The sequence below is a fragment of the Armigeres subalbatus genome, chromosome 3 (genome assembly GCF_024139115.2).
Source record: "Armigeres subalbatus isolate Guangzhou_Male chromosome 3, GZ_Asu_2, whole genome shotgun sequence".
NCBI lineage: Eukaryota > Metazoa > Arthropoda > Insecta > Diptera > Culicidae > Armigeres > Armigeres subalbatus.
Window position 1 is genome coordinate 224,890,830 of NC_085141.1, and position 27,557 is coordinate 224,918,386.

At 42.1% G+C, this 27,557-nt stretch overlaps 3 protein-coding genes across 5 annotated transcripts; 1 reads left to right on the forward strand and 2 right to left on the reverse strand.

The window, feature by feature from the left end:
* Positions 1 to 3,608: 3,608 nt before the first annotated feature.
* LOC134226106 (protein hold'em) lies at positions 3,609 to 5,563 on the reverse strand. 3 transcript variants are annotated; one of them, XM_062706659.1, is made up of 5 exons: positions 5,454 to 5,563; positions 4,454 to 5,372; positions 4,238 to 4,391; positions 3,956 to 4,100; positions 3,624 to 3,884 (listed from the first exon to the last, which is right to left on the reverse strand). In XM_062706659.1, exons 2-5 carry the CDS (start codon positions 5,343 to 5,345, stop codon positions 3,768 to 3,770), a joined length of 1,308 nt encoding a protein of 435 aa, XP_062562643.1. In that variant the 5' UTR covers positions 5,346 to 5,372; positions 5,454 to 5,563; the 3' UTR covers positions 3,624 to 3,767. The 3 variants fall into 3 exon arrangements, with proteins under 3 accessions (XP_062562641.1, XP_062562644.1, XP_062562643.1); XM_062706657.1 differs by having other exon boundaries at positions 3,609 to 4,100; XM_062706660.1 differs by having other exon boundaries at positions 3,609 to 4,100; positions 4,454 to 5,318; positions 5,454 to 5,523.
* Positions 5,564 to 8,927: 3,364 nt separating this feature from the next.
* On the forward strand, positions 8,928 to 25,804 carry LOC134220362 (2-(3-amino-3-carboxypropyl)histidine synthase subunit 1). Its single transcript, XM_062699409.1, has 3 exons — positions 8,928 to 9,444; positions 9,499 to 10,277; positions 25,351 to 25,804. The coding sequence occupies exons 1-3, from the start codon at positions 9,204 to 9,206 to the stop codon at positions 25,699 to 25,701; spliced, it is 1,371 nt and encodes a 456-aa protein (XP_062555393.1). The 5' UTR covers positions 8,928 to 9,203; the 3' UTR covers positions 25,702 to 25,804.
* LOC134220361 (protein Cep78 homolog) lies at positions 19,351 to 22,010 on the reverse strand. The gene is made up of 3 exons (XM_062699407.1): positions 21,038 to 22,010; positions 20,216 to 20,961; positions 19,351 to 20,157 (listed from the first exon to the last, which is right to left on the reverse strand). The coding sequence occupies exons 1-3, from the start codon at positions 21,512 to 21,514 to the stop codon at positions 19,473 to 19,475; spliced, it is 1,908 nt and encodes a 635-aa protein (XP_062555391.1). The 5' UTR covers positions 21,515 to 22,010; the 3' UTR covers positions 19,351 to 19,472.
* Positions 25,805 to 27,557: the final 1,753 nt, after the last annotated feature.

Here is a 27,557-nt window from a genome sequence, read left to right on the forward strand (position 1 = left end):
CTTCAACAGCGAACGACAGTGAAGTTGATCCGATACTTGACCAAGTACAAGTGGATGATATCGAACGTAGGAGTGAGTGGACAATGTGGCGCTGGCACTGCAGATGGCGTTGATGTACGGGTTGGATATGAGCGTGATTCAGAGGTGGGAGGATAGGGAGCAGGTCGTGAAACGGCTGCCAATGGTGAGGGATCCGGAGCTCATCGAGAAGGTGAAGGATTCAGTGTGTCCATGTTGGGAGTGCGAAGGTTTGTGATCGGTTTTGTTGTTCACGTTTGGATTGGATTTTTATATATTTTTTATATGTATAATTATTTGTAAATTGTTTTTTCTTATTGTATATAAATATAGTATTCTTGAATAAAAATAATAAATGAAACGAAACGGAATATTTATTTTGAATACGTAAAATTTTATGCTGACATTCTAGACTCAAATTGAAAGCGCGCATAACTTGTTGTTTTGAAAGCTAAACTGTTAATTCGAAAGAAGAATACACATTTAGTTTTGAGAGGAAAATGTCATTTCGAAAAGTCAACTCCTGTTACAGTTCTTACCGATGTGACATTCTTGCAATTGTAAATTTAACAGTCGTATACTTTCTACTGAAAATCACTAACGAATTTTCTTAACTTTACTAACGTTTCTTTGACTTTTACCAACTATTTTTTTTTGTGTGCATTTAGATCCCCTATTCTCGCCAGCAAAAGATGTTCCGGACAGCGACGACAGCGACAATGTTTATCTGGTAACTAAAATATCTTTTCTTCCACCTGATCGATCCACCTTGCCCGCTGTGTGCCTCGGGCACAAGAAGACCCGTCGGATCGTTGTCGAGAACCATTTTCACCGGCTTACTGTCCGACATTCTGGCTACGTGCCCGGCCCACCGCAGTCGTCCGATTTTTTCGGTGTGAACGATGGATGGTTCTCCCAGCAGCTCATGCAACTCGTGGTTCATTCGCCTCCTCCACGTACCGTCCGCCATCGGCACCCCAACATAGATGGTACGCAGCACTTTCCTTTCAAAAACTCCAAGTGTGCGTTGGTCCTCCACGAGCATCGTCTAGGTCTCGTGTCCGTAGAAGACTACCGGTCTAATGAGCGTTTTGTAGATTGTCAGTTTGGTACGGCGGCGACTCTATTCGATCGGAGCGTCTTGTGGAGTCCAAAGCACGTACGATCTCCAGCCACTATTCCACCACCGATGCAAACTCGAGGTGGGTGGCTCACATTGTCTTCTCTTGAACCCCTTCCTATCATGTACTTCGTCTTCGACGTGTTGATGACTAGTCCGATCCGCTTAGCTTCCCTCTTCAGTCTGATGTAGGCTTCCTCCATCTTCTCAAAGTTACGTGCCATAATATATTGGCGTAGCCAAATAGCTGGACGGACTTGTTGAAAATTGTACCACTCGTGTTAATCCCTGCCCTTCGTATTACCCCTTCCAAAGCGATGTTGAATAGCAGCCACGAAAGACCATCACCTTGCCGTAACCCTCTGCGCGTTTCGAAGGGACTCGAGAATGCCCCTGAAACTCGAACTACACACATCATCGTCGCTTTAATCAACCGTGTCAGTTTATCCGGAAATCCGTGTTCTTGCATTAGCTGCCATAGCTGGTCCCGATCGATTGTATCATATGCGGCTTTGAAGTCGATGAATAGATGATGTGTGGGCACGTGGTAGAGCGTTCGCTCATAAAACCCGCCTGGTACTGCCCAACGAATTCCCTTGCAATTGGTGCCAGTCAACTAGTGCTAGTGGGAGAGTACCTTGTAGGCGGCGTTCAGCAATGTGATTGCGCGGTTGTTGCTACAATCCAGCTTATCGCGTACCTTATCTTATCGCGGTAGTTGCTACAATCCAGCGGATTGAATATCTCTCCAGCCATCATCAAGAGACGATGCGCCTAGATGCTTCTCCATTGGGAGTGCCACTTCCAGCTGATGCACGTATCCATGTGGCCTTTTGGATATTTTTGCGGGGAAACAAGGTGCTTTGGACTACCATTGTGTAGGAGTCTGTAAAGTTTATGTATCGTTGGCCGTTGTCATTCGATACGGCGTGCAGACTATCCGGTTCGATGACCGGTCTATACATTTCCTCCCTTCCTACCTGTGGGTTCATGTCGCCGATGACGATTTTGACGTCCCGCAGTGGGCATCCATTGCATGTCTGCTCCAGCTGTGCATAGAACGCTTATTTCTTGTCGTCGGGTCTCCCTATGTGTTGGCAGCAGGGAATCAATATTCGAGCAACGCCTAACAATATACTCTTTGTCATCAACAGAGTTTGTTACTGACAAACGCACCTAGCGACAAACCTTTATCCGAACCCAAACACAATATGACAAGATTCATTCGCCTTGCATGCACAGATATTTCCGAGAATACGATGCTAATTTTGTAATCATTATTCGATTCTCGAATATTTCCATAAAACCAGAAACTATGATAGCATAAAACCAAAATTTGCTCTAGAAATAAAGCAAAATTACGGGATTAAAAGTTAGCTACAAGATTGTCTTCTTTGTGTTACTGATAAAAAATTTCGGATCTTTGTCATTATTATCTCCGACAAAAACAAAGCTTTGTCGTTGGTTCTCTTTTGTCGCTTGTTTTGCACGCGTATTCCAGAAAAAAAGATTCCCTGGTTGGTAGTGCACGTTGATGATGCTATAGTTGAAGAAACGGCCTTTTATCCTCAACTTACACATCCTTGCGTTGATTGGCTGCCACCCAATCACACGTTGGCGCATCTTGCCCAGCACTATGAAACCGGTTCCCAGCTAGTTGATAGTGCTATAGATTTGGTAAAATGTGAACCCACACTTTCTGTCCAGCAGATTTCCTGCAGCGCTACGACGTCGAAGTTGCGGGCATGTAATTCATCGTAGATTATCCTGTCGCAACCTGCGAAGACTAACGAGTTGCAGTTCCATGTTCCAAGTTTCCAATCGTGATCCTTTATTCGTCGCCTAGGTCGTTGCCGATTATTTCGAGTCGTATTATCTTCTATTTCGTTCGTAATGGTTGTTTTTAAAGGCGGCTTATTGGGCCTGAGCAAACCTCCTGTCTCGTCGTGTCAGGCCTGTTTAGCGTATCACCTAACACCAGGACTTGGGCTTGTGCGCTTTGAGCGGCACACGGTTGCTTTGGCGGAGCCTATTTGCGGATACATGCAGCTTTTTAGGGCCGATGCCCACGTAGCGTTTTTTCAACGCTGCGTGCACACGGCGTTAAAAGGACGCATGTGTGCATCGGGAAAAAGCGGTAACGCAGCGTCGCCGCACCGATGCACACCTGCGTTTTTTCAACGCCACGTGCACGCAGCGTTGAAAAAACGCAGGTGTGCATCGGCCCTAACAAAGCCCACTGTCAAACCCGAACAACATTCTAGGCAGGCACCACATCTCGCAGATGGCCTGGGGAGGGATCGTCAAGCCCTTGGACATAGTCCCTGCTGTTGACCTGATTCATATAAAAGTTAATTTTAGTCAGTATTTTTAAGGAAAAATGGAAAGAATTGTGATATGATTTAAGTAACGTACTAATGAATTATATTATACAAATTTATATAATTTTATAAGTCAATTGAGGCTTTAATAGAATGGACAATATTCTGTAATTTCCATAATCATTAGTTATTGTTTAATGAATTAATGCAATAGAATATATTATACAATTATTCAATTCGATTTAATATCGAAATTCTCAACTATTATCAGTTAGTAGACTTTTATTTTCAATTCAACATCTTGTGCCTTAGCGATGCAGCACTCCACAATCGAGTAAACCGACTGGAATCGAATGGGGGACTTTCTCTTGATAACCACTTTTACGGCACATCTTTCGAGCAAGAAGCGCCATTTGATCTTTCCCCTTTGAACATCTCCCAATTTTAAAAAGCTGCTTACGCTACAATTCAGTGTATTTTCGGCAGCCTGACTAACCAACCGGCAGTTGCTCAATGTACCAGTGTGATCGGTGATGTCAACCGGAATATCAAAGTACGTGTGAATGTTGTACGGATTAGGCAAACACTCGTCTCGTGGACACTTTTGGTCAGCCATCCGAAGCAATGAGTTGCAGGTTAAGCTGGAAATAGAGAGAGTTATAATATGTAGTTTAAAAGAAGAATAGAAACAAATAAATGTTAGAGATGCAGAAAATAAAATTAAATCTAATGTAGAAGAAAAGCCATATCAAATTGTTGAAATATGAATAAATTGTACCATTTGCGACTAGTAATCTTGGAACAACCATCTAAGTCGAGTTTCGAAACTACTGCGTAGCATAATGCCGTAAACTGATCCTCATCGCCTTTGAGGTCACCTTCAGCGCGATCCAAAATTTGCTGCACTGTCATGACAGTCGTGATATTAATCGCTACAAAAAAAAGTAGAATAAATTTAAACATTTTGCCAAATTGATAATCGTAGGTACTTAACGATCAATTGTGCCATCCGACAGTGAGCGAGCAATCTCTGAATCATTGAGTGGCATTTTCATGACTTGTAAAAGCAGTTGATCGGCTTCTTCAATTGCTGGATCCTCGGTTATAATAGTCTTACCACTCATACCAAGACAAATTGATTTGTGAAACTCGTTGTACTCAACCCTGACGTCCATAATCAAAAGCACTGTCGTCATCGGAATCCACTTATCAATCCGCTCAACGTACTCGTTGTTCCAGAATTTCATGACCATTCCTGCGTGGCTGGCATCCATCACAACTACTTCGCGCAGATTCTTAAGCTTTCCCGTTCTGGAGATGACAATCTGCTTTCTGGGTCGGATGGTGCGGACTACAACCAGCGTGTTGACACTTTGGCCACAAATGCTATGACCTCCAGATGCTACGTCAGCGAGAGGATATGTTTCCGACGACAGAACGGGGGCAACCGAAACCAACTTCCTGAATCGTTCCAGCCCTGCACCTTCATAAAGTTTGATTCCGCTTTCTCCACTTTCTCCTAGACTCAGACTGTATGGACAAGTAGACCTGGGGTTAAACTGCTCTGATTTGTCATGGGACGAATGCAAGACCCTTGGGTTCGTCACGTTCACGACATCTCCAATATGAAATAATCCATCGTAGGATTCAATCATGGGCTGTGATGCCCAAACTGTACAGTTGATCGTGTCACGGTCACTGTCGCGGACAGTCAGTGTCAGAACGCCACGGACCGATGAAGATTCGTGCTCAGCAGCACGGCGACCGGAAGTAGATTCGAAAAACTTCGGCTCGTTCTTACCAATAATGACCCCGGTGAAGATGAAATTGCGCGAATCTTGCGTGATCTGCGAGATGCGCTTTGTCACAAGAATATCGGAAGACATTGTTTAGAATTTCGTTAAAGTTTTAGGCTGGAATTTTATGTTATAAATTTATTTCTTTATTTCAATAAGTAAGGTTTAGCGGATCTTTTAAATTTTCAATATATGTACCTTGCTTTGGTCAGTCACGTTGTAGGTTTAGCAGGCAGTTACACACACCACGTGGCAGTCAAATGAATATTTATATTCCAAGCGTGAAGATCGTGCGTGGAAAATCCGCGTCGCAACATATTCTAGTACTTCACTATTACGAATTGGAGAAGAATTAGTGAGTAGTCTTTGGGCCGATGCCCACGTAGCGTGTTTTTAAGCTGCGCGCACGCCGCGTCCACGCAAGGTACTCAGCATCAAATGTAGTCGTGCACGTAGCAGTTTTTCACTTTGTTTTTCAAGCTGCGTTGACCGTTAAAGGCCACCTTACACCTCGGGAAAATTTTCCGCCGGATTTTGGTCCCCGTGCATTTTAAATGGGACCGGGATTTTGATTTTCCGTGCCCAAATCCCGGAAACATCACATATGTAAAAATGCATGGGGAAAAATTCCGCGAACCAAATTCCCGAGGTGTGAGGCTACCTTGGTCTACGGATTTTTTCCCCATGTATTTTTATATATGCGATGTTTTCGGGATTTGGGCACGTAAAATGCACGGGGACCAAAATCCGGCGGAAAATTTTTCCGAGGTGTAAAGAAGCCTTTACTCAGCGTTGAATCAGGCTTCACAGAAAAAAAATCCGTGGTTAAAACTACTATTTTGTAGACTACGCTATGTTTTTAAAACTACCATGATATTTCAGTAATTTTTGCCATGGTTTCAGAGAAATTCACCACTGTTTCAGTTCATGTGACAACATTCTACATGGGCCACAGTTGATTTTTACTTCTCACATGGTAAAACCAAACGGGTTTGTTTTCTGCTGAAAATCGTCGGTGCATATTCTTAAAATAACCCTCGGAATGGTATTTTCGACTGCAATATTTTTTTTCGTGTGGGGTTGCACATAACACGCGGTAATTTGCCGCAAAACTTCTACCGTCAAACCTATCTATCACGCCAAATGTCATCCGGCTGCCAGCTGTTGTCAGTCTGTCATTTTCCATTCTCTTAATATGAATCGAGTTATCAAATCACATATCTGATATTCACATGGACAAGACATCAAACGTGAAATATCGAGCCTTAGGGTAACTGTCCTATTTTGGACCCCTAGAGGAAGTGCATCCCAATATATGCTTATATCTATTGAACTACAGGTCCGATATGGGCAGAAATGACACCATTTCAAAGATGAAAGTCTTATTTATGAAATATAAATTCGAAATGAGCTTCAGTTATTGATAAATCTGTGAAATTTGCCATTCTCTGAAATGAAAATATTCTTCGTTTTGGACAGTGCAACATATTTTGGACCCCCAAATGTACACATTTTGGACACCCCCAATTTAGTCTCTTCAAAGTCGAATTTCTACTTTACCCTGGTAAATTGAGTCAAAGCCAAAGTCTTATCTTTCGATTGGCATGCATCAATGAGAAGATTCCTGCGTTTTAAATTCACAATTTCGACAAAAACTTATTGTGTACGTTCTTAGATTTTCAGTAACGCTCGCCTTTTTGAACAAACTAATTTCCTCGAAATTTCATCTAAATATCGCTTTTTCGCACGGGAAACTAGTGAAATAGATGCTGAACAATGTTAATTTCCTGAAGCCAATGGGGGAATTAGCAGCGGCATTGTTTTTAGTTCAGAAATCAGAAAAATGTCCCCAGGAGGGTCTAAATCAAGTTGGTTACCCTACACCTCGGGAAAAATTTTTGCCGGATTTTGAGCCCCGTGTATTTTAAATGGGGCCGAGATTTTGATTTTCCGTGCCCAAATCCCGAAAACATCGCATATGTAAAAACACATGGGGAAGAAATCCATGGACCAAATGGTGAGGCTACCTTAAGGAGGAGGTGTGAGGCTACCTTAATGCACACGAATACATGTGCACGACTACATTAAATACATAAAATTTTGATGCTGGGTACATTGCGTGGACGCGGCGTCAACGCAGCGTGAAATCCACTACGTGTGCATCGGTCGAAACGAAGAGGACATGCATTTCAATCAAAGTTTCTGATTATATTTATTGATAATAGACTCTGGTTTCAAGCTTTTTTTTAAAACGTCCTCTATGTAACAAAAGCATAAGCGGGGCAAGGATGTTATCGATCATTTAGTAATTCGCGTTCGGTCATTTAGTAATTTGTCAATAACTCATTCCAAAAACTGAATTTCAATATGTGTTGTATGGTGGACTTCTAGTGCGAAGGTTTTCCTACAACTCTGCCTATATAATGGTTTGTTGTTTGAATTCTACTAATAACGAAGCTGTAGCTTTAGCTTCAGTAACTTAGACGAAAGGATAACAAAATTCCAATAATTTAGTTTTACTTACTGTAACTAGCGCCATAACATTGTTATAAGTTGAATTCTAACAACGAACCATTAGGTAGAGTTGTAGAAAAACCTTCGCACTAGACGTCTACCCTCCTTAGCCGTGCGGTAAGATGCGCGGCTACAAAGCAAGACCATGCTGAGGGTGGCTGGGTTCGATTCCCCGTGCCGGTCTAGGCAATTTTCGGATTGGAAATTGCCTCGACTTCGCTGGGCATAAAAGTACCATCGTGTTAGCCTCATGATATACAAATGCAGAAATGGTGACTTGGCTTAGAAACCTCGCAGTTAATAACTGTGGAAAAGCTTAATAAACACTGAGTTGCGAGGCGGCAATGTCCCAGTGGGGGATGTAATGCCAGTAAGAAGAAGAATAAGAAGTCTACCATACAACACATTTTGAAATTCAGCTTCTGGAACAAGTTATTGACAATGGATCAATCAAAGTAACTCATTTTGCACTCACCGCATCGAATCAACGGCGACACTGTATACGCATATTTCTATTCGTGTTGTTTTGACAGAACATGTCTACGGTGGCTCGATCTGTTCGTTTCATAGCGGCAGTTTTTGCTTATTGATTGATCCATTGTCTAAACTACTAAATGATCAAACGCAAATTACTGAATGATCGATAACATCCTTGAGCGGGTGTCCACGGTACATTCTAAAGTCTGTCTCATTTCCCGAATTAAACACGAAAGTGGCAGATCGAAAACTAAAAAAATCACTCAGTCATAAGAATGGTTGTCAATATTATTATTTTTATGTTCAATATTGATATGTTTTTTTTTTAAATTTATATTATTATGTTCAACACCAGTAACAATAAAACATTATTGATAAAAAAATATTCGATATTTGTCAAAAGTAATCTTGCTCTGCGAGCAGTGTTATTTGAAATTTATTGAATTATCACTTTTAAGTTTAATTTGACTTAAATCCGCGAATCGGACCAAAGCCCAAGTTTAATTTGAGTTTAATTCGGAAGTGAGACAGAATTTAGTAAACCAGAAAAGTAGATATAAAGCGAATTTACTGTTTGATTCTATTACTTCCCGCAGTTCCAGTCCTTCATCAGTCTTTTTAGGCTCTCTCCTTCAATGGTATTCTCTCTCTATTTTTGCTTTGTTTTGAATCGCGTCTTCTTTGCAATCTCCTCCGTCATAGCTCGTGTGCAGTTTGTCACGTAATCCATGCTGCTTTCTTGTGGATAAGTGACCTGGTTGTGGACTCGTAGTTCATCCACCTTGCCAGATCAAAGCACACGAAGACGATCTTCCACTTCCTGGTTTCATTCCGTAGTTTATGGATTAGTGCTCTTTTTACATTGTTGTGACGTGATCTTATCGAACAGAAGGTTGAAAACGCGAATGAAAGTGGGATCAGTACCGCGCGAAGATTAGGACAAACGGCACAGGTACCATGGCGGCGGTAGCAGTCGAACAACCTTCCGATGTTAAAATCGTCAAGGCAAAACCCGTGCGGAAAGTGTTCAAGGGGGCCACTCGAGTTATTAACAAAATCCCTCCGTCGCTGCTCAACGATCCGGAGCTGAATGCCGCGATTAGTGTTCTCCCCGCTAATTACAACTTTGAGCTACACAAAACGATTTGGCGAATTCAGGAGATGAAGGCCAAACGGGTGGCCTTGCAATTGCCCGAAGGTAAGCAACTTTTGTTTTATGAAAGAACTCGCTTACAGAAAATGATGTTTTTAGGACTTTTAATGTTTTCGTTGGTGATAAGCGACATCATCGAGAAATTCACTGAAGCAGATACGATAGTTATGGGAGATGTCACATATGGCGCGTGTTGTGTGGATGACTTCACTGCCAAAGCACTCGGAGCAGATCTGTTAGTTCACTATGGTCACAGCTGTCTCATTCCTGTGGATCAAACTACCGGCATAAAAGTGCTGTATGTATTCGTGGACATTAAAATAGATGCACTGCACTTTATTGAAAGCGTGAAGCTAAACTTCCCCAAACATCGCAAACTGGCGATGGTCAGCACAATTCAGTTTGTGGCCACTCTCCATTCAGCAGCTAAAGAGCTGAGAGAAGCAGACTATGACGTTGTAATTCCACAAAGCAAGCCGCTAAGCCCTGGCGAGATTTTGGGTTGTACGGCTCCCAGGATACCGGACGAAAGGACTCTAATTTACTTGGGAGATGGTCGGTTTCATCTAGAAGCGGCTATGATCTCCAATCCATCACTGGAAGCTTACAAATATGACCCTTACGAGAAGAAGTTCACACGGGAGCACTATGACCACGCGGAAATGCGCCGGAATAGGAAAAGAGCCATCGACGCCAGCAGGGGAGCGAAGAAGTTTGGACTTATCTTGGGTACGCTGGGGCGTCAAGGTTCCAACAAGGTGATGGAACATTTGCAGAAAAGATTAAAACATCACAACCGGAAGACGGTTATTATTTTATTGTCGGAAATATTCCCCACGAAACTGGAACTGTTTAAGGATGTCGATGCGTTTGTACAGGTGAGTCATTTTTATCTGTTGTCGGTGATGTGAGAATGGGTCGGGGGTATACATATATGTTCCATAAACAATAGAACAGCAAAGCAAACAATAATTTCAAATGGTGAAAGCAAAATACAGTAATATTCCGATTTCCGATGTGACAAAATCAAATAAAAAAAATCAATTTTTTAATTCATTCCACAAATATGAATCAGTGTATGCCTTGGAAACGTAAAATGCATGATTGGCACCCGTTATTTCTTGTCGAAAAGGTTTAAAAAGTGACAAAATCGGGTGTAAAACGTGACAAAATCGGGACGTGATAAAATCGGGTCGAAAACATGACAAAATCGGGGGTAGACAAAATCAGGGAGTGACAAAATTGGGTCGACACTGCGTAATAATTTAAAGTAATCCATTTAGAAGGCTGAGGCAAGAATTACCTTCTTTTGTCCTTTTGGTATTTGTACAATGAAGTGGAGAATGAAAAATAATATTTAATAAATTGATCAAATCGCACAATATTTAATGTCAAAATAACAATAGAAAAATAAGGGAGAAATATTGTTTTTTTTATTCCATTTTCTGCTCATGGAAGCTACCTTTTTTATCAATTTCATTTTTTGTGTTATTTAAATAATACTGTTGACTTTTGACCTAATTCTAAAAAATGTGCTTTAGAAGAATAAATTATCAGATTTTTTGCCACATTTCAAGCAGGATGTAATTTCTTGTTTTTCGTCTTAAATGCCTTATAATACCGATTCTCAACCTGGGGTACATGTTCCCCTGGGGGTACCTTCGCCGGGCCCAGGGGGTACCTCGGACAAAAATGCATAATGGCGGATTTATTACAATTTTCATCGAAACTTATCGAGACTATCGAATCCTACCCTCCACAACCAGAACAGAGGATGAAGGGCTGTGGAACAAAATATCAAAAGGACAGGACGACGAATGAACAAATTTTAAAAATCTTCTATGTAATCTTAATCTACCTAATCGAAACAAAATGTTGAACAATATGTTAAGAATATGCTTCTCAACTAAAATTTAGAGCTTACACGTTTTTAAGCCTCCATTTAAGAGTCATGGAGGTTTTTTTTTCTGAAAAGCTCGGTTGCTTCGTTGTAAGAGGATTGGAAGCATCTTTCTACACTTCTCGAAAGCCACCTTCTAAGCACCTCGGAGCAATCCTTTCAAGAGGCTAGGAAGCCTCCTTTCTGTGGTATCCGCCCCTAGCTACACCACTGGCTGTCTGGTACAGCAGTAGCGATCGATGAAATAAAAGATCAGTTTTATCACTGACTGCACACCCGAGCAGACGCGCGTTTACCTGTATCACTCTAGTATCACGGTCTCGATAGTAATTAGTTTAAAGAACCCAATCTCCCACGAGTATATTACAGTGGCGACGAGGTGGAGATTTTGTTTTCGCGTCCCGGGAAGTGCTTATTAGTGCAAGTAGTCCGGTTTTCCAGTGAAATTGGTGTTTTTCACTGCTGTTTGGACGAACCTGCGAGCGAGCCATTCATCCGTTCGGCGATTGATTGGTTTATTGCCTACGGAGGAGCAACAGTTTGCGCTGCGCGGTAGCAGTACCTACACTGCAGGAGTTGGTTTGTTTTGCTGTTTCACACAGGTTTGCTGCAAAGTAATATTGAAAAGTGGAAATAAACAGAGAAAATCGTGTTTTACTTTGCATGCGTTAAAGTGTTGAAATCAGTTTATGAGCCATTTTCTTGTGCCTAGCAAGTAAAGAAATTGTGTTTCATTTTGTTTCCGTACAGTGATCCGGCTTTGTGCACATAAATAATAGCTAATTAGAACTTGTTTCATCACAGCCGAAGAGTTTGTCACGTACGAGAGTTTGTTTCATCAATAGTGTGGTGCAATGTACAGTATATATCAGTTTGTTTGCAATTTGTTTCGCGATGCTGATACGGTTGTATTTGTTTTACGCTCATGTTTAATAGCAACTACAGTTCATGCTTGTATTGAGCAACAATATCGTTTTGTTTTTTGTGTTCCACGTTTGGTTTGTTTCGTTGATAAAGTTTGTCGCTGAATACGATTGATCCGAAACGGTTGAAGTTTGTTTGGTTTGACACAGAAAGCAGTTTATGTTTTGCACTGTGGAGCAAATTGTTTAAAAAGTTGAACAAAAAGGTTTACAAAATAGTTTTGAAAATTTTGTTTTAAATTTGTCAACTGTTTGTTTCGATCAAGTTTATTGGATTATTACACTGAAAAAAGTTTTTAGTTTTGTTTTGTGTGATAATTTGACTAATCGTTTTTAACAGTTTTCGTCGTTTTCATCGCTGTCAGTATGCCGTTAGTGAATCACGTTGAGCCGTACATACCCGGTACGATTCCGTTTAGCCAGTATCTGGAGCAGATGGACTGGATTTTCATCGATAACAAGATGTCGGATGCGAATGAACAGAAGGCATCGTTTCTGGCGGCATGCGGAAAGGACGTTTATAGCGAGTTGAAGCTTCTGTTTCCTGGAAAGGATTTGAAATTGGTGTCGTTTAAGGAGATCACCGATGCGTTGAAGAAGCGATACGACAAAACTGAAAGCGACATGATCCAGCGTTACAAGTTTTATCAACGAGTGCAAGGTTCTACTGAAAGTGCGGAGGATTTCATTCTCGCGGTGAAGCTACAAGCGGAGATGTGTGAGTTTGGCGAATTTAAGGACATCGCAATCCGCGACAAGCTTGTGTGTGGCATTCGCGACCCGGATGTTCAACAACGTTTGTTTGATGAGGAAGGTCTGACGCTAGCCAAGGCGGAAAAGATCATCATCAACAGGGAGCTAGCTGGAGTGAATCGAAAGCTGGTTTCGCGAGAGTCCGGTCGTGTGAGTGTGTTGAACAGGCTTGGTAAGCGAGAAGAGAGTGTTGTTTCACGTAGTAGATCCCGTGGTAGAAGTCGTGGACCAAATAAGCGTTTTAGGAGCCGTAGTCGTTCTGGTTCGTTTGATCGTGGACATCGTTCTTCATCCCGATCGCAGAAGTTTCACTGCAGTTACTGTGGCAGAGATGGTCACACACGTCGCTTCTGCTATGACTTGAAGGATAAGGTTAAGAAATCTGTGAAGTTTGTGGATTCTCCAGCAGCAAAGCCGAAGTTGACAGAGTACCAGAAGAGTTTGCGTCGTCGGTTGAACAGATCTATCTCGGATGATGAGGAGATGGATTGTATGTTGATCTCTTCCATCGGAAAAATCAACGAACCGTGTTTCCGTACAGTTTTGGTTGAAGGAGTACGAGTAGATATGGAGATAGATTGTGGAGCTGCAGTTTCCGTCGTCAGTAGAGAGACGTACGAGGGGGAATTCGCCGATATTCCGTTGCAGAAGTGTACGAAGAAGTTGGCAGTGATCAATGGAAGTCGTTTGGTTGTTGAAGGACAGATTCCGGTAACGGTTGAGCTTAACGGACGACGAAAGGTCGTTAAACTGGTTGTTTTACGCTGTGGAAGCTCGTTTACACCGTTATTTGGCCGAGATTGGTTGGATATCTTCTTCCCTGAATGGAGGAAAACGTTTGGCAGTGGTGCTAACCTGAACCAGCTGTCTTTGCCAACTTCAGAGGAACGTGTCGTGGAAGATATCAAAAGTAAGTTTGCCAATGTGTTTTGTAAGTCTATGTTTACTCCCATCAAAGGTTTTGAGGCAGATCTAGTGCAGCACCGATTTTCAAGCGTGCCTATGACGTTCCATTACGTTTAAAAGACAAAGTAGTCGAACATTTAGAGAGTTTACAGAAAGATGGCGTCATAACACCGATCGATGCAAGTGAGTGGGCATCACCGGTGATTGTTGTAGTGAAGAAGGATGGCGGAATCAGGATGGTGATCGACTGTAAGGTTTCGATCAACAAAGTGATCATTCCAAACACCTATCCGCTGCCGTTGGCACAAGATATGTTTGCTTCACTAGCTGGTGCTAAAGTGTTTTGTTCCTTGGATCTGACCGGAGCGTATACACAGTTGTTGTTGTCGGAAAAGTCGAGAAAAATTATGGTGATTAATACAATCAAAGGTTTATAATCGTTTACCACAAGGTGCTTCTTCAAGTGCTGCTATATTTCAGCGAGTCATGGATCAAGTTTTGAAAGGCATTGACGGAGTTTATTGCTACTTAGACGATGTTTTGCTAGCTGGTGAGGATTTTGAAGACTGTTTAAGAAAGCTTAATTTGGTTTTAGAGAGACTTTCTAAATTCAACATTAAAGTCAACTTGCAAAAATGCAAATGGTTTGTGACTAGTTTGCCATTTCTGGGTCACGTGTTGACTGATAAAGGTTTGTTGCCGTGTCCAGAAAAGGTGGAGACAATTCGTAGAGCCAAGGTTCCGAATAATGTCACCGAGTTGAAGGCGTTTTTGGGTTTGATAAATTACTACGGTAAGTTTATACCCAATTTATCCTCACGTTTAAGCTGCTTATATGGTTTACTCAAAAGACGTTAAGTTTGTCTGGACTGATGAGTGTCGTCGTGTGTTTGAAGAAAGTAAGCAGTCGTTGTTGTCTTCAAAACTTCTGGAGTTTTTTGATCCGCAAAAGCCTGTCGTTGTTGTGACAGATGCTAGCAGTTATGGGTTAGGTGGTGTGATTGCTCACGAAATCAAAGGAGAGGAGAGGCCTATTAGTTTTACCTCTTTCAGTTTAACTAACTCGCAAAAATCCTACCCAATATTGCACTTGGAAGCGTTGGCCGTTGTGAGTACCATAAAGAAGTTCCACAAGTTTTTGTTTGGAAAGAAATTCACTGTGTATACCGACCACAAACCGTTGATAGGCATATTTGGTAAAGAAGGCAAGAATTCGTTGTTCGTGACGCGTCTGCAAAGATATGTAATGGAACTGAATATATACGACTTTGACATTGTTTACAGACCGTCATCGAAAATGGGCAATGCAGATTTTTGCTCAAGGTTTCCTTTGCCTGATGAAGTGCCAGTTTCGTTGCAACGGGAGTTTATCAAGAGTTTGAACGTTTACGATGAGTTTCCTTTGGACCATGTTTTGATTGCATCTGAAACAGAGCAAGATGAGTTTATTCAAAGAATCGTTTCCTACATGAAGCATGGTTGGCCAAAGAAGTTAGAGCGTAGTTTGTTGGATGTTTATGCTCAGCATCAAGATCTTGAACTGGTCGATGGTTGTTTATTGTACCAGGATCGTGTGTTTATTCCTGCTAGTTTACAAAAGCAGATGTTGAAGTTGTTGCACAGGAACCATTCAGGAATCACCAAGATAAAGCAAATGGCAAGGAGGACAGTTTACTGGTATGGCATGAACAGTGACATCGAGAGTTTCGTCATGTCATGCAGTGTTTGTTGCCAGTTGAATGCAGTTACGAAGCCAGTTTCAAATTCTAGTTGGATTCCTACTACAAAACCGTTTACACGTATTCATGCAGACTTCTTCTACTTCGACAAGAAGGTTTTCCTGGTCATTGTGGACAGTTTTTCAAAATGGATTGAAGTTGAATACATGAAGTTCGGAACAGATGCCAGGAAAGTCAAGACCAAGTTTTTGAACGTTTTCGCAAGGTTTGGGTTACCTGACGTAGTTGTTACGGATGGCGGACCACCGTTTAGCTCGAAAGAGTTGATTGATTTCTTCGAGAAACATGGAGTCAAGGTGATGAAGAGTCCACCGTATAATCCATCGAGCAATGGTCAAGCGGAACGTATGGTCAGGGTTCTGAAGGAAGGTTTGAAGAAATTTCTGTTAGATCCGGATTTGGCTGGTTTAAGTACTGAGGATATGGTGTCGTACTTCTTGTTTGGCTACCGGAATACTTGTTTGGAGGATGGATATACGTTTCCTTCCGAAAGGTTGTTTAGTTTTAAGCCGAAGACGCTGTTGGATTTACTCCATCCAAAGAATAGTTTTAAGCATCATTCGACGAAACCAAAGGAAGTGGATAAATGTATTGTAAATAGTCCTAGTCCCAAGAAACATGACTGGATTGACAAGTTGCGTTCTGGAGATATTGTTTACTATAAGAATTTCAGACCTACGGATATTCGTAGATGGTTAGAAGCCAAATTTCTCAGACGTATCTCCTCACGTGTTTTTCAGGTTTCCGTTGGAGGGAGAGTTTACTCCGCTCATCGAAATCAGCTGAAGCTGGTGGGCACCCCAAAGCGCCGAGGTTTGTTCTTGGGGAGGAGCGAGAGGGTCCAGCGAAGAAAGCGTGCTAGAGAGGACGATGACGAAGACGTTAGGTTAAGCGACGACGAAGGCGACTTTTATGGTTTTCCTTCGGATTCTTTCATCTACGGTGACGGGGATGGTAGTAACGGGGTCACGGGTCGTGGTCCTGAGGCAAGGTTTGGTGTTTCGCGCCGTCGAAGTGAGTCGTCAGTAGACGATGATCAGCGAGGGTCGTCGAGTTTAGCGCCTGAGCAGGTTGATCCGCAGGCTGGTCCATCGAAGCGAGTGTCGAGCCGATCGTCACCATCGAAGAACCGTGTGGAAAGTGTCCGACGTTCGGAGCGACTAAAGCGTCTCAAGAAAGATGTCGATTTTAAATATTATTGAACTGTTGTGTTTAAAAAAATGTTTAACTGCCACGAAGGCGGTCAAAAGTGGACTAGTTTATCGGTAGTCATGTTTTGCCGAGTTCAGAGTTTGTTTAGCGGCAGTTATGTTTTGCCGCTTGTTGAAATGTTTACGGCAGTCGAGTTTTGCCGATTGTTTTATGTTTAAGCAGTAGTGAAGTTTTGCTGCAATCGATTGTAAATATGTACAAACTAAAAGGGGGAGAACTGTGGTATCCGCCCCTAGCTACACCACTGGCTGTCTGGTACAGCAGTAGCGATCGATGAAATAAAAGATCAGTTTTATCACTGACTGCACACCCGAGCAGACGCGCGTTTACCTGTATCACTCTAGTATCACGGTCTCGATAGTAATTAGTTTAAAGAACCCAATCTCCCACGAGTATATTACACTTTCAAGAGGCTCGGAAGCCTCCTTTAAAGAGGCTCGGAAGCCTCCTTTCAAGAGGCTCGGAATCCTCCTTTCAAGAGACCTCGGAAGCCTCCTTTCAAGAGGCTCGGAAGCCTCCTTTCAAGAGGCTCGGAAGCCTCCTTTCAAGAGGCTCGTAAGCCTCCTTTCAAGAGGCTCGAAGCCTCCTTTCAAGAGGCTCAGGAAGCCTCCTTTCAAGAGGCTCGGAAGCCTCCTTTCAAGAGGCTCTGGAAGCCTCCTTTCAAGAGGCCTGGAAGCCTCCTTGCAAGAGGCTCAGAGCCTCCTTTCAAGAGGCTCGGAAGCCTCCTTTCAGGAGGCTCAGGAAGCCTCCTTTCAGGAGGCTCAGGCCTCCTTTCAAGAGGCCTGGAAGCCTCCTTTCAAGAGGCCTGGAAGCCTCCTTTCAAGAGGCCTCAAGCCTTCTTTCAAGAGGCTCGGAAGCCTCCTTTCAAGAGGCTCAGAAGCCTCCTTTCAAGAGGCTCGGAAGCCTCCTTTCAAGAGGCTCGGAAGCCTCCTTTCAAGAGGCTCGGAAGCCTTCTTTCAAGAGGCTCGGAAGCCTTCTTTCAAGAGTCTCGGAAGCCTCCTTTCAAGATGTTCGGAAGCCTCCTTTCAAGAGGCTCGGAAGCCTCATTTCAAGAGGCTCGGAAGCCTCCTTTCAAGAAACTCGGAAGCCTCCTTTCAAGAAACTCGGAAGCCTCCTTTCAAGAAGCTCGGAAGCCTCCTTTCAAGAGTCTCGGAAGCCTCCTTTCAAGATGTTCGGAAGCCTCCTTTCAAGAGGCTCGGAAGCCTCCTTTCAAGAGGCTCGGAAGCCTCATTTCAAGAGGCTCGGAAGCCTCCTTTCACGTGCCCCAGAAACCTTCTTTCAAGCGCCCCAGAAGCCTCCTTTCAAAAGGCTGGTAAGCATACTTTCAAGAAACTCGGAAACTTATTTTCCAGTGGTTCGGAAGCCTCCATTCAAGTTGCTCGAAAAACTTCTTTCAGGAGGCTCGGGAGGATCGTTTCAAGTTGCATGGAAGCCTTCTTTCGAAAGGCCCGAACGCCTCCTTTCAACAGGCCTAAAAGGGTACTTTCAAGAAGCACAGAAGCTTTCTTTCGAGATGCTCGGAAGTCTCTTTTCAAGGGGCTTGGAGATTATCTTTCTAAGGGCTTGGAAGCCTACGTTTAAGGTCACTCCTGGCGGAATCCAATTTTCAAAGTACTCGTGTTTTCAAGGACACACCATTCGATACGGAAGCAACGCACAACTGTCATTTTTATTTTTTCACGCATGCTGCGACGCAGCAAAGCTGAAAATACTTTGAAAATTGGATTTCGTCAGGAGTGACCTTAAGAGGCTTGGAGGCATCATTTCAAGAGGCTTAGAAGCCTCCTCTTAAGTGGAAGCCTCTCTTCAAGAGCTCGGAATAATGAAAATTTTAGCCAACTTTATGGAGACTCATATATTCCGTTAATTTTCAGTTCCATTTTTCATTTATCTTATGCAATGTACACACCAGTCAAGCAGTTTGACGAACATTGACTCCGCTGCTTGGTTTGAACGTGTGTGAAGTTGTTCGAACAACCATTTGACAGTTGGTGGCTCGGTTGGAAAAAATTAAAACGGTTTGATTTTGGTTTGAGTTGTCGGGGGTGGAGTCAAGGTTCGCCGAACATGTTTGAGCATTTGTAGTGAAGTTGCACAAACCCCCATATATTTTCTGATGGTTGTTGCTCAAGTTGGCGCTTCGGTCGTTCGTGTGTGATATTGTTGGTCGAATAAATTGATTGTTCGTGACGGTGTTGGTAAAACTTGATGGATGTTTGAATAAACGAGAGGTGGAGTCAATGTTGGTTAAACTGCTTGACCGTGTGTACGTTCCATTACGAGTTACCCTCATTTTCATTTACAGCAAAAACTACGGGGTGGGGTATCTCTCAAGAAAAAGGTTGAGAACCGCTGCTTTAGATTTATTTTTGTTATGCAGTTTTCCTACGAGTTTTCTGACTTTACTCATACGCCTAAAACATCAATATGACAATCGGCTTTTTGCGTATCTGAAACTTCATGATTTCGTTTCTTTAATGAGCAGATAAAGAATAAAGTCTTTAGAAGGAGTTGGAAGGCGAATGATATTCAAAAAACAAAGTCAAGTTTCCTGCACAACAAATTTTATTTTTACGGCTATATCAAAAGCTATACTTTCTTAAAAAATAAAACATTTTCGATATTCCTACTAAGTCAGGGCTAGTTCTCATCCCCACTGAAAATGCTCATGAATAGAGATTGGGTATCGTGCATGCGTTCTTTCGACCTCTGTCTGGCGATTACTTTCAGAAGATCAGCTCCGGATAAAGAATTTCCGAAACTGCCATCATCGTAGACTTCATCTTCATTATGTGCCCCTAAGTTTTTACTCATTGAACCATTCCCCAAACGCTGTTGGTCGGCGGCTTCATCGACGTGGGCAAAATATTCATCTCCACTGTACTCAGCTATGTCATTTAATTGTGTCCGATTCCCATGCTGCCTGTCGGGTTTCGCTCTTCTGACAGTCACCTTCGAGCAACCGATATCGCCGAAACCTTCTTCCTCGCGCTCATTTTGCGTTAGACAAAACATTTTAGCCAATTCATTCTGGTTCGACTGAGAGTTGAGGCCACTGTCGCCGATGGCACGTTCCATAACATGCGGTCGCTTCGCAGTACCTCCACTAGATAATTCCAAGCGTCGTTCGCGATGTGAATGAAACGCCATCTCCGATTTGGTGCCATGGAAGGAACGCCCATTGGCCAAAGCAGGATTTTCTGCAGAATTATTTCTAAACAAATCCGACGGCAAAGCAGCGCTCTTGCTCTTACGTAACTTGGTTCTTTTACTTTTTGGCCGCACCTTCTCCAATCGCTGCACTTTGTTGAGTAATTTATCGCGCCTAATGGAAAGATTAAATGTGGTTTTGATAATTTTCAACCTTAATTACAAATACTTACTGATTGATAGTTGCATTACGTTCTTGCATCGCATTATTCATCTGAAGAGCAAACTGTTCCTGTTGCAGGTGCAATTGATTTTGCAGCTGTTCGATAAGCAATTGCATCTGAGCCACCTTGTTTCGCTCCACTGATAACTGGTGCTGAAGACAAATAAGCTGTTCGGAAGCTTTAAGCTTTATCGGTCCGGGTACCTGAGTTTCCGGCACCGATTGACTACTGTCAGATGATTCCACCTCTTCCCCTAATTTTATGCGTATTTCATGGAGAGCTTCATTTGAGATACCCGAATTGCTTCGTATATCAAATTTCTTGATAGTTTTGTTAAAATTCAGGCAGTCTACTAGCAATTTTGCACCGGAGTCTGTCAAACCACAGTTCCTGAATAATACTTGCCGGATCCATTCGTCGTCTTTGAGAACCTCTGTTAACTCTTTAAGTCCTTCATCGCCAATACCCGTGTTGGAGCTGAGTGACACGATTCTTAATCCCTGCATTTCCTCGACGTCAACATCTCCATACCGCAGCGAGTGCTCCCAGCTTTGAGCGAATCGTTTTATTTTCTGGTATTTTACCAATTCGGCTACAGCACGGCATCCTCTAGTCGTCAATTGGCACGCAGACATGTTAAGTGATTCAAGTTTGTGCAAATGCATTACAACACTACAGATGGCTTCACAGCCTTCGTCACCGATTGCACTACGCGACAAGCTGAGCTGAGTTAAGGACCAACTATGTTGCAAACCCTTCAATAACATGAAATTTTTAAAGTAATATAAATAGTTAGTAGCACCACTGCGATCATATTTGTATTCTACTTACGTCAACGAAAGCCGCCATGTGTATACCTTGAACGGGGATGGCTTCAAGAATCAAAACGCTTACGCTCTGGTTGTTCTTCAGAAAGTTCTGCAAACTATCCACCAGTCTAGTAAATAGGCGTTTTGTTAGAATAACGGGTCGATCAGCCACGCCGTCTATTCTATGGTATCCGTTCTCGACTATTTCGCCGAATACCTTGCGAAGGCGAATGCCCAGCACTTCCAACGACGAGTCCTCGCCCAGTGCATCGATAATCAGCTGCCAGTCCACTTCTCTGAAACGATCGCCGAAGAAATCTACCGTTCGGCACGAATGGTTCACTTTGGACTTGTGAACACCGGAACCTCCTCCGCCGGCATTGCCAGCCAGGTCTGCTAACGGAGCCACATTTTTCGCCCTGCATAGCGTCAAATATCGGCGGTAAAAATTTCGCGAACGACGACGATTGCAGCTCGATGTTATGCAGTCGGAATTCATTTTCAGTGGGTGTGGGAGGCAATCAAAAGAAAATTTGAACCGATTTTTATAGTACTTTATCGAAGAGCAAAACTCAGAGATGTGACAGCCGATCAATATGGGGCTTGAAAAATGCCATTTGCCGAGAGTCGATTGCTGCGATGCGTATGAATAATATTATGTCTTTGATCTGCTTTCGATCTCAGATCTGATGCAGTAATTTTTGTACATACAAAAACAAGGCAGGCTCGGATCTATATACGTGCAGTGGTCTTCCTTTTTTGTGTCCCTGTCACATCTTTCTACTACTGTTTGTGACTGGCACTGGCACTGGTGTAATTATTATACAAATTACATAAATTAGACTATATACTAGGATTACTTACTCAATACTTGAAACTTGTAAAGCTACAGCTCCTACTCGATGAGCCTACGCTGAATGGAGTCTCCTTCTCCACTGGGCTCGAGTTAAAACTCCTGAGCCAATTGCTTCCAGTCCTACTCAACGTTCAACGCCCTCAGGTTCTTTTCGACTGCAAAATGGCATGGCATGTACGCGGCCTATCACGAATCCGGCAGCCTCCTCCGTGTTTTCTACTGAATATTATCTTCGCTCGACTCTCTTCCGACCTACAAACAACGTGCCCAGCCTATCGTAGTCTGCCATGTTGTATAAGCTGAACCCTTTCCCTTCCACGATTTTTTCAAAGATTTCAAGAATCACCTTTGAAAAAACAAAATTATTTGCCATAGCTGAAATTAGAGGAAAACGAAAAAAAAGTTGATTGTTCTCAAAAGTTTCACTATATTTTGAAACAGTTTTATAAAAGTTGGAATGTGCAAAATTTGAAGCAGCTCTACCATGGGAAGGAAAGGGTTAACAATATTCATTCCTTCATACGCCTGGTATAATCCGTGACTCATGCGAGCCCTCCTTTAACGTACATGTTTCATGGCTATATAACGCCACCAGAAGAATCAGCTTAGTATGCAAAGTGAATTTCGTATTCGTTCGCAGACTACGGGACTAAAGCTGGTTACAAAGTCCGTAATAAGCCCTATTCGCAGCTGCAATATGCCTTTTCCCTAAAGCATCGTTACCGCACGTCACTAAAGTTCCAAGGTACACGAATTTTACGAAAGTGGCCTTAGATTGATGATCGATCACACCTACGTTCAGTAATCGGTTCTGGAAAAAACGGAAGGTTGGCCATTTTTATATGTACAGAAATACAATACAAACACTGCGCAACGATGCGTTTGATTCACCTTCTTGTAGAAAATATGCCTAGAACTATTTCAGGTGATGTTTAAAAGGGAAAGTCATGATGCAGTCAATATACCTACAGATTTCCTAGGTTCTCCAAATCGTTTTGGAGTTCAATCCATTAGTTTACCAAATCAACTACGCTTGGTACAAAACCGATAACAAAGCATCCTGTCCAGACAGGACCTTAGAGGCCATGCTTACGATTTATGATCCGGATATGCTCATATAGGATGTTCTAAGTTCTCCAAATTGTTCTGGAGTTCAGATCAATTAGTCTACCAGGTGAACAACGCTGCTCGTCGTGGTCAACCTCGGATTGACGCATGATTTCAATACCTCTTATGAATCCGTATCTTTCGATTTCCGCAAAGCCGACCATCATAACATCGCTGAGCTACTGTCTTCCATCGATTGGCGTAGCATTCTGGACCTAGAAGATGTGAATATCGGAGCGCAAACTTTTTGCAATGTCTACGTCCGACGCGTACGTCATTGATCAACACGTTCCAAAGAAAGTTTGTCGTAAGATAGTTAGTCCTCCATGGTACTCCAGCTCGCTGCGACGGTTGAAAACTACTAAAAAAGCTGCTTTACGGCAGTTTTCCAAACATCGTTCAGTCTCACTGCGCAACCATTATGTTAGGCTCAATTATGAGTACAAGCGAGCCAGTAAGGAGTGTTACTCTCGATATCAGCTTAATATTCAACGCAACCTCAAATCGCATCCTAAACGCTTCTGGCAATACGTCAACGAGCAACGCAAGGAATCTGGATTACCTTCCTCCATGACGCTCAATGACAACACGGCATCTACGACCCAGGACATTTGTTCGCTCTTTTCCGAGAAGTTTTCGAGCGTGTTCTCAAACGAGGTACTAACAGCCGTGGAAATTGAGAACGCTGCGATTACTGCTCCGACCGTCAACCAAACTCTTGGCGCCTTCGACATTGATGCAATGATGGTTATCAGTGCTTCTTCTCGGCTTAAATGTAACTTCTCTCCGGGACCCGACGGTTTTCCCTCGGTTCTACCGAAAAGACATTTGGACGTTCTGGTGACCCCGATACTTCTTCTCTTCCAAGCATCAATCAATAGTGGTATTTACCGCGGGATCACTTTGTTAAACGCTGTTTCCAAATTATTCGAGCTGGTTATTTTGGAGCCACTTGAGGCCCATTGCAAACCGTTTCTCAGTAACGACCAACATGGCTTCACGTTTGGGCGATCGACAGCTACTAATTTGCTCTGCCTGACTTCCTTTATAACAAATAGTATGGTACAACGTGCGCAAACCTATGTGATTTACACGGACCTGGCCGCTGCTTTCGATACAGTGAATCACGACATTGCGATTGCAAAAGTGAACAAGTTCGGCATTAACGGTAGCTTCCTACATTGGTTCCGTTCATACCTCACAGACCGCAAGACCGCGGTTATCATTGGAGATAACCAGGCTCCCAGCTTTATTTCAACATCAGGGATACCTCAAGGTAGCCACTTGGGTCCATTCCTTTTTCTATTGTACTTCAATAACGTGCATCTAGCTTTGAAGGCACCACGATTGTCATTCGCTGACGACCTCAAGATGTTTTGTCTAATTCGCTCAACAGAAGATTGTTGCTTTCTCCAACAGCAGCTTGAATTGTTCGCTGATTGGTGCAGACCCCAGGTGCAGACTCAACCGTATGATGGTACACCCGAAGAAATGTTCAGTAATTTCCTTTTAGCGGAAAAAAAATCCGATTCACTTCAGCTACCGTTTGTTGAACGCAGATATCGTACGCGTGGACAATATTAAGGATCTGGGAGTTATCTTGGATTCCCAACTCACATTTAAACAGCATGTATCGTATGTTGTAGCTAAAGCTTCTCGATCCCTCGGATGCATCTTCAGAATCGCCAAAAACTTCAGCGACATCTACTGCCTGAAAGCGTTATACTGCTCTTTATCGCGCTCCATCTTAGAATACTGTTCTAAAGTCTGGAGCCCAAACTACAACAATTGCGTTGAGAGAATCGAGTCGGTACAACGCAGGTTTTTTGGTTTCATATTGAATCGGATGTTCCAAATTCTCCAAATTATACTGGAGTTCAGGTCGATTGGTCTAAAATGTCAACTACGTATGATGAAAACCAGACAACAATGATTTATTATGAGTAGTATGTGGAAAAGAAATCATATTCATAGCGGTAGTAGTGTTAGGGCGAAGCCAGAGTAGTCATATGAATAAACGTTCGGGACAAACTGTCTTTTGTTCTTTAATACTCAAACAGAAGTGTCATCAAATTTATCTTTAAGAAAAGGCCCAAATGTAGACATATTAGCTATGTCTTAACCAACGATGTTTGAATTCATTCAAGAATCCTTAATCCTTATTATATCCATTCCCTGAACTGTAGGTTTTTCTATCTATTCTATTCAGAATGCTTGCTGCGCGTATATCCTTTGACCCGTAACCTTTAAGAAAAATGTTTTGCTGGTTTCTTATTCGGTTAAAACGCGCAATATGTACAGATTATGTATTATATGAAATTCTCAACATGCATTTCATTTATCCAACCAACACCTGTTTCCTTCCTTTGCAGGTGGCATGTCCACGCCTTTCCATTGACTGGGGTACGGCATTCCCGAAGCCACTGCTCACGCCGTACGAGCTCTCCGTAGCGCTGGGTGACGCAGAGTGGCGACTACCCAATGACAATAAAATCTCCACCAACGGACAGCACGTGACGAACGGGGGCTCATTGGAGCCATCGGCAAATGCAGAAGCAACAGTACCGGAGGAGGTCTACCCAATGGATTTCTACGCTAACAAGAGTCTCGGTGAATGGACACCCAATCACAAGCCGTTGGATATTTGCGAAAATTCTCTAGATGGTGGTTGCTGTGGTCGGTGTACGGAAGAGAAAAATAAGGAAAAGAAACTAGGTTTGTAATTTGGCATTCTGTGAGCATCAACGTCGTTGTATGCACCTACCTATCTCATATTGTGCGGATAAAAAGATAATTGAACACAACAACCATTTGTTGAAACTTGAATACCGCTTGCACACCATATCTATAGATATCACTGCCATATGATTTATATCCAGCTTAAACCTTTCAACGTTTCTCACCATCATCGTCGCATTCGCTTAAATTTGGTTACCATCCAAAAATATTTTCAACAGTAGCATCTACGAAATTTGTGCCGTGAATGGGGCATATACGATCCGTAATTTACACGTTTTAGCGGTACCGATTTACTTTAGCCATAGGCGTTGCCAGGGTTAATATAAATGAGAGAGGCCAGGCATCTTGAGGGCACAAATTAATAATACTTATCTCATCTGTGGTAAAAAATAGGAAGATTGTCGCTGTCGTCATAAGCGAAACATCTTCTGCTGGCGACGATAGGGCGCTAAATGTCAACGAAGAAAAAATCAGTACGTTTTGACAGTTGTGTACCCAACATGTTTGGGAACGAAAACAAAGGGAACCGCATTGACAGACGTCCTCTATGGTTTATTACCTCTATTTCTGGCACTTTGTAATATATGTGTATTGGGACTTTCACATAAGGCTGAACATGAAAGGCTGAAAAGTAAAAATCTTACATAAGGCTGAAATAACAAAAAGCCTAAACTCGAAAGGCTGGAATTCGTGAGAAACATATTTCAATAAAAAAATTAACATTTGACGTTAATAGGGGCACAAACGGAAATAAATCGAAATCTTCTTACTTTCTCCTTGTTGTCTTTCAGTCTTGATATGGTGGTTTTTTTCTTTTTTTGTCTTTTCAGCAAAAGAAATTTAAAAGTAGCATAGAAAGGAAAAGTACTTCATTTATGGTTCTTGGTTCTTGGATTTGATTTCCAAGATTACTTCTATATTTTTTATTCATGCTTTCTTCTACCTTCATCTTCCTTCTTCTTTCTTCCTGATTCCTTCTTCCTTGTTCCTTCGTTCTTTTTCGATTCTTCTTCCTTTATCCTTCTTCTACCTTCTTCCTTCTTATTTCTTCATTCTTCCTTATTTTTTGTTACTTCTGCCTGTTTCATATTCCTTCTACTTTTTTCCTCCTTCTTCCTTTTCCTTTTTCCTCATTCATTCCTCTATTTTCCTTCTCCCTTCTGTCTTCCTTCTATCTTCTTCTTTCCATCCTTTTTTTCTTGCTTCTTTCTTTGTTCTTTCTTCTTCCGTTTTTATTCTTTCCTTTTGTCTTCTTCCTTTCTTTCTTTCTTTCTTTCTGCTTTCTTTTTTCTTCTTTTTCCTTTTTACTTATTTCTTCATTCTTCCTTTTACTTTTTCCTTCTTCCTTTTTGCTTTTTCTTTTTTCCATCTTCATTCATCCATCTTTCTTCTGCCTTCCTTATACCTTCTTCTTCCTTCTTTCTTCTTTATTCTTTCTTCTATCTTCGAGATGAACCGGCCTAGGGCCGAAAATCTCGTAAATAAAGATAATTCAATTCAATTAAATTTGTTCATCTTGCTTCTTCCTTATATCTATCTTCATTCTTCCTTCTACTTTCTTCATTTTTTCTTCCTCTTTTTTTCTTGTCCTCTTCTTTTCTTCTTCCTTTTCCTTTTTTTACATTTTTCATTCTTCTGTTATTCTTTATTTCTTATTATTTATTCTTTATTCTCATTTTTTTGTTCTTTAATTTTTATTAATTATTCACTATTCTACCACTTCACTTGTACATACGATTGGGATTCATTTTATCTCAGAAATCTCAGCCTTTCGTGTGGTGAACTTATATTAAGTATAAAAATCAGAAAAATAAAGATAAAAATTTCAGCCTTTCGATAC